This window comes from Seriola dumerili, unplaced genomic scaffold (assembly GCF_002260705.1).
Source record: "Seriola dumerili isolate Sdu_G_001 unplaced genomic scaffold, Sdu_1.0 BDQW01000011.1, whole genome shotgun sequence".
NCBI lineage: Eukaryota > Metazoa > Chordata > Actinopteri > Carangiformes > Carangidae > Seriola > Seriola dumerili.
In genome coordinates, this window is record NW_019174266.1 from 1696626 (window position 1) to 1703728 (window position 7103).

Sequence of the window (7103 nt, forward strand, 5' to 3'; positions counted from 1 at the left end):
CTGTACACTTCCTGAGGATATCACCCATCAAGAAAACACAAAGATCTGTGAAGAAAATGGCTACTATAAGTGGTAAGCAACCTAACATGCACTTCACATATTGTTTGAGGTCTGTGATTTCTGTTGGGAATGTTGACATATCTGTCTGGTACAGAAATATTATATTGAGAGATACCAGTATAATGTTCCATAATACTTGTCTACCATCGACACAGTTGAGGTAAGTAACTTCCAATGAGGTATCATGCCTTTTAAAGAAAAAAGAAAAAAAACAGTTTATATAACAATATTAAGGTAGTTTTGTGGGGAACAGGCTAAATTCAAATACCAAAACAAACACCATTAGAGTTTTTTATAAGTATAAATTATATATTTATAAATAAGAGGATGAACCTACGAAAATGCTCTCTTTTACATTTTATATCCTATTTTGAAATTTTCACTCAACTGTGTCAAAGCCAAATTTAGGTTTGCAGTTTTCAGTTGCAAATCATGAATCACTTGCTTCGCTCTGTTCAGTGTAAAGATTTGTGCAGCTGCAGCACATGCTCATTGTACAATTCAGTAGTGAGTTGTGTCTGTTGCTGGTTTCAGGAACAGTCCACTGAAGGGAGTTCCACTTCTAAAAGCTAACGAGTCATCCAGTAATGATGATGACTAACAATAGTGCTGCATCCTGTTTTTGATCAATCTCTGGTTATGGTGTTTATGTTGAACTAGTGTCCCCTTGTTAACCTCATCCTATACATTATGGTAACCTTCAGTCTTTTGAAGGCAACAGGTTTACTAAGTTATTTAACTTTTGCTCAGTAAAACTCTCAAGACCCCCTAAACCTAGAGCATGGACATAGAAATAGCTGTGCCTGCTTTTATGGTGTGAGGTTCTCCAGGCAACTCGGTAAACCTGCTTTTTTGAAATAATGCCCATATCTTAAATATACTGTAAATGTATTCATTCACAACACAGCAAAAAGTTGGGAGGAGTGGGACCTGTCAGGACAGAAACTGAAGTCTCTTCCTCGGGATCTACTGACACATGCTAGGAGTGTGGATTTGCAGAGGAACAAACTGAAACGGGTCATCGGCATCTCCAGATTCACCCACCTGACGGAGCTTAATCTCTCCAGGAACAAGATAATGGAGTTTTCTCAGGAAATGTGCTACCTGGACAAACTGGAGATACTCTACATGAACCAGAACAACATCAGAGTCATTCCAGAGGGAATCTTCCCCCATTTAAAAATGTTAAAGTTTGTAAAACTCAACACCAATCGCTTGGCCAAGCTTCCTTCAGACATAAACCAGTGCGCCAGCATCACTTATCTGGACCTTTCCAGGAACTGCCTGCAAAACATCGAACCACTGATCGGTCTCCCGAAATTGAAGGAGCTTTTTGTTGAAAGGAACCGACTGACAGAGCTCCCATTCCAGCTCTTCCAGGCCAGTAACTGTGAGCTGACTGTGTGTGAGGCCAAAGGCAACCCGCTGAGGTGCCCACCAGAGGAGGTCTGTGCTGGAGGGGTCGTGGACATCCAGAGCTACTTCCGTCAAATTAAGGAGAACCCAAACACATGCAGTGCCTGGACGGTCAAGACCATGTTCCTGGGATCCTCCATGGCGGGGAAGTCCACACTGTGCCGCAGCCTGAGAGAAGGGAAGCCCGTGGTGGTGGCAGTAAAGGACCGGACCGAGGGAATTGAGATCAGTCAACTGTACACCCAGAAAGTCCGTTTCTTTTTCTGGGACTTTGCAGGGCAGGAGGAGTACTACCTGACGCACCATGTCTTCATCACATCACGAGCCCTCGTCATCCTTACTGTTGATTTATCCAGGTGAGCAAGTATAAAGATTTTGATAAATCTATAATCTATAAAGTCACTGGTTCCCAGTCTTTTTGGCGTTTGACTCTGTAATGCTAGGATCATATGTTGAACCCTGCCCAATCATTACTGAGCTTCTTGAAAGGCAAAGCTTATTGGGTGAAGTGGAAGACAAACACAGTGTTTGTTTTTTTTTTTTTTATTACCTGTGGAGTCATTTTATTTGCACAAGTAACAACCACTAATGTGCACACTGGTTTGATTTTTAGGATTTTGAAATGACACACTGAGAAAATTGTCTGATTTTCATTTCCAACCAGTTACAGCATTGAGAACCCGCAATCTTTCAAAGACAAACTGTGGTTCTGGATAAACAACATCCAGTTGCGTGTGCCAGACTCGGTGGTCTTGCTGGTGGGAACACACTGCGACCAGTGCAGAGACCAGGAGGAGGTGATGGAGAAGAAGACGGACATCGAGGAGAAGGTCAAAACCATGCTGGCAAACCGGAGGATGGTTTTAAAACACCAGAAAAAAAACCTGGAAGAAAACACAGACCCCTCTCTCTTTGCAGATCAGGTGGATGAGCTGGATTGTCTTTTGGAATACAATTTGAAGGTAATGATGAATTGATGGATATATATTATGTTGTTCTAAAGGTCTTACTTTTGTATAATATATCACTTTTTTGCCTCTAAATTTGTTTTTAGAGATTGTTTAGTTCCATGTGTAGATACATTAATTTTACAATATTGCCATGTAAATAAATGCTCTTAAAATCTTCTATTTTAATAATTAAAATAATTAATTTTAAGAAAAGCATTAGGAACCCCCCTCAGTTGTGCTACGGTCTAAATGAACTTTTCTTGTCTTGCCTATAGAGCCTTTCACAGATGCTCTTAACCTTCCTTTCAGGTTCTGGATCTCTTAACTCTTGACTGCACAAAGATTGAGGATATTGCAAAACTCAGAAGTCATATTTTGATGTGCATTCAGTCAGAAAGTGTGTTTCTGTGTTCTGAGAGTATCTTACCAAAAAGCTACGAAGAAGTGGAGCAAGCTATTTACACACTTGTTGCTCTAGAACAAGTTCCCCAGCATGGTAAGTAACTCCATCAACTGCGTATTTAAAGAAAATTAAGATTAAGCCTTTACATCTTAATTAAAATGTGTTCTGTTTTCCATATTAGGTATTGTTCTGATTGACGAACTGAACGATTTCATTCTAAACCATGTTAACCTGAGCAGAGACAATCTCCAGTCCATCTTGCGGTTCCTCTTGCGGTATCTGCACCGGATTGGGATGATCGTTTGGTACGAGGACATCGATGTGCTAAGTGACAGAGTGTTTATCAAGCCTTCATTCCTCATCTCAATTTTCAAGGTCAGCATTTGCTTTTCATCTTGATTGTTGATTATTAATGCCCATTGTGTCTTAATTCCCATTTACATTTTCACAGAACCTCCAGCTTAGTCGTTAGAGACAGTATGTGTCACAGAGGCGGTGCATGTCTGTCTGCAGCCCTCCACATGACTAACAGAAGAGTTAGCAGAGACAAGGACTGCAGTGCGGTGTCAGTTGTCATTAGAGCAGCTAAACTCTTTTTATCCATTTTCGCCCTCCCTGCCGCTTTCTCTAAACACAGGGCATTGTGAGACATGACCTGGTGCAGCATCTGGAGGGGGTCTCCAGAGACCTTCTCATGCAGGAGGGGGCTCTGGTGAAACAAAAGTTCACCTGGGTGGATGACCTGAGGTGCAGAGGGACCCTACACAATGCAGCCATGCGAATCTTGGTCCGCAAAGAGTTAGAGAAACTGTTCGTGGACGATGACGACTTGATCAGAGAGGTGGTGGGAACCAAGAGGGAGGAAGGTGTGATACTCACCCTGCTGCAGTATTTTGAAGTCTGCCTCCCCACTCTTGTCGGAAGCCCCCTGAACCCCCATGCTCTAGAGTCCATCTCCGGTGTGAAGCAGCGGGAGTCAGGCAGGGAGGCCAAAAGAGATCCAGATGGCGCCTGTCTCTTCCCCATGTACCTGAAGGACGACCGCATAGTGTGCCACAAGTGGGGCGAGGACAAGCGAGACGACCTCAGTGTTCACATCTACTTCCTTCCCGAGATTCCTCACGGCTTCTTCCACAGGTAGAAAAAGCTCCTGACATGTTTCCTCATCGGACATTTTCTGTATCACAGTTAATAATTACAGTTATAGCTGAAATCCATAATAATGAGCTTATTGTTATTATACCCATCAGTACGGGTATGAGGAATGTGCTTGATTTAGCCTATGTGTTGTTAATGTGTTTTATTATTATGAGGCATAATTTTAGGCCATGAATCTGCTGTGTGGGCACAAAAACAAATTATGGTTATCGATAGCAGAGAGCGAAGTGTGGACATTTAGTGTCACTCATCAAAATGCTTTTTGCAGCCTAACAGATGTGCTGAATTAGCAAGGATCACATTTTTTGTTCCTTAAATACTGCATACCTGCCAATACAGAGTCCGACTCCATACTTATATTTATTCAAATGTTGATTAAATATGTATCTGACACACTGAAATAGCAACTGTTAATCTGGCACATCTTATTTTTCACAAGCTACTTGATCCATATATCGAATATTTAGTTTATAAGCTTAAATTATAGACATGATATAAATGACAGTTAAGCTGTGAGTTTAGAGCAATAAACGTCCGTAAATTACTTTTATGTACTGTATGTAACCATCAGAGTGACCATCAAGACGTGCTCCCTGTTCACGACTCACTGGGCGGGCAGAGAGCAGAGTCTCCTCTGCTGTGGGAACAGGCTGGTTCTGGTCAGACAGAGGAATAAAGATGGAGATCCGTTCATAGAGATCCGCTGCAGGAGACCTGAGAAGGATGAAGGTAAAAAAATATTATTATTATTTTTTTAAATCTATGATCGCTCTTTCATAATGAGACGAAACACTGTGCAAAGCTACAGAGCAGACAGCCGTTCCTGTTCTCTCCTCAGAGTTTCGGCCGATGTGGGATCTGATCTTGGCCGTGATGTCCAAGCTGTTCGTGCTGTCGAGGCAGTGGCCAGGACTGACTCAGCAGGTGCACACTCCTTGTCCAGAGAGAGGCTGTCCGCACTACTTCACCTGGAGGGACTGGCAGGAGCTCAGCAACACTAACCTATACAACCTGTAAGTGTTGCGTGGTTTGTGTGTATTAACAAATAAAATTATAAAAACTGTCCGATTCATGATTTCTTATTTAATGTTTTGTGTTTTAAAATAGTCACTGAGTTCTCTCATCGTCACATCTTTTGTTTCTGTTGTCAGCAATACAAATATGATTTGATTGAAGACATCAATGCAAACAAGTGATTGACTCAGATTGACTCAGAAAGACAACACAGTCCCACATTTCCATTTTTGTCTTTTTTTTTTTAACAGCGTGAAGGAGGAGAAATTAGTGTGCCAGGGAGGCCATACACGACGGACAGAGCTGATCTTTCCAAAAGGTAAAGGGGAAAAAATATATTACATTTATTTATATATAAAAAAATATGTGTGTTTTGAGTTTGTTTTTAATTATATTACAACCTGTTTTCACTTCAGTTCCCACTTTGTAGCGAGGAGTTTGATGAAAATGACCTCAGAGGTGAGAAACAAAACACAATGAAGATGACTGACTCCAAATGTTCACCTTCAATGGCTGAGATGAAACATAACCAGAAGTTTACAAATTGTTCTTTAAGTGAAAATTGTAATGAAAATTTGTTTATTGTAGCATTTTGTGATTGCTGTGAAAACAAATAAATGTCATAAAGGTCATATACCACTAATGTGTTTATCATAAAACCATGTGTCATGTGTGATAAGTGACATCAAGAATTGATCATTTATCATCAGCTCAACAAATCCCACATATCCCTGTTTTGCTTTACGTTGCTTTTAAGTGCAGTCAAAAAATATACCTATTCCCAGCTTGCCTTCTGGCTGTAGATGGAGAAGTAATCAGGAAGACCATTGATGCCATTTATATAAAATATTACCTCCACAGCAGTGTTGCAAAGATGTCTACGACTGGCCAGAGTGGCAGAAACAAAGGAAATGGATTCCACAACTGTCTTATACCTTTTACTGCAAAAACATTTCCTTGGTGGCCCTGAAGGAGGCGCTCAAAGTATTAGCAGCAGTCCTGCATTTGTAGCTATTACAGTAAGCTGTTACGGTGTGAATGTACAGGTTTAGGACCTTCACAAATTAAGGTTGTGCTGTTTATGTGTTGCCGTGTTTATATGGAAGAATTTTGATTTTTTGATGTTTCTTTTTTAATTACTGAGGCATTTCTTTGAGAGGGGCTCTGGGGTTTGGGAATGAACCTGTAAGAAAGAATGATAAAAGAATGACGGCAGATCGGGTGGAAAAAAAAGACCAACGTGATGTAGACAGGTAGAAAAAAACAAAACAGAAATCAGACAGATATTGTTCTAATAATGTCAGTGTCATCACTTCTCCAAGACTTCCTGTATTTGTAAACACAACATGCTGTGTTTGTGTGTAAAGTGTCGCCCTCTGCTGGTTCCTGTCTGACACGACTCCTTAATGATCTCAGTTCTAGTTAATGAACATTTCAACATACTGTGTCTCCAATGTGAATGTTGTGTTTGTTTCACAGTGTAAGGATAAATCTGAGAGCTTTGATGGATTCATAAACTACTGTCAGTATGCAGATCCGCAGGAGACATTACATGTGTTACATGCACCAGTAACAGAGAGTTGATGAATATACCGGCTCAGATATTTCAGATTAGTCCAGTCTCATAGTGACTGTTTATATCCACCAGCAACTATCCACCTCTGTTTTTCTACTCTGTGTTTTTCATCCAGTTACTAGCCCTCTCCTCTCTGCTGTGGGAGCTCCTGCTGCCTTCAAGGTCTCCTCGTAAACTCCAACTTTTGGAGGTAATGATGAGTTTATAAAAGTCTGACGTTTTATTGAGAAAAATGTAATCATTCAGTTTACCTTAAACTTAAGAATCACAGCTGTGAGAGTTAGAACAGACAGATACAGCTGAGATAATAGGCTATGTCTCTTTTTGTTCCTTTTTTATCAAATATGCAATTTGTGCTAATGAGCAAAGTAGGGCAGACCAGTGGTTTCAGTCTAAATTCTACTAATAAAATCTGAACTAAAACATAATTGATGGGATTAAAAAGCAGTGCCATTGTTATTTGATGTTCAGTGCCGTCACTTCTCATTAGAAATCGAGTCTTCTTTATATAGTCTTATTCCTGTTT

The 7103-nt window shown here is 40.6% G+C and overlaps 1 protein-coding gene across 1 annotated transcript; it reads left to right on the forward strand.

Annotated features, from left to right (window-relative positions):
• On the forward strand, nucleotides 1-5619 carry LOC111224654 (malignant fibrous histiocytoma-amplified sequence 1 homolog). The gene is made up of 10 exons (XM_022749227.1): nucleotides 1-72; nucleotides 968-1832; nucleotides 2141-2438; nucleotides 2736-2922; nucleotides 3011-3204; nucleotides 3467-3966; nucleotides 4559-4716; nucleotides 4826-5000; nucleotides 5253-5320; nucleotides 5418-5619. The coding sequence occupies exons 1-10, from the start codon at nucleotides 57-59 to the stop codon at nucleotides 5429-5431; spliced, it is 2475 nt and encodes an 824-aa protein (XP_022604948.1). The 5' UTR covers nucleotides 1-56; the 3' UTR covers nucleotides 5432-5619.
• Nucleotides 5620-7103: the final 1484 nt, after the last annotated feature.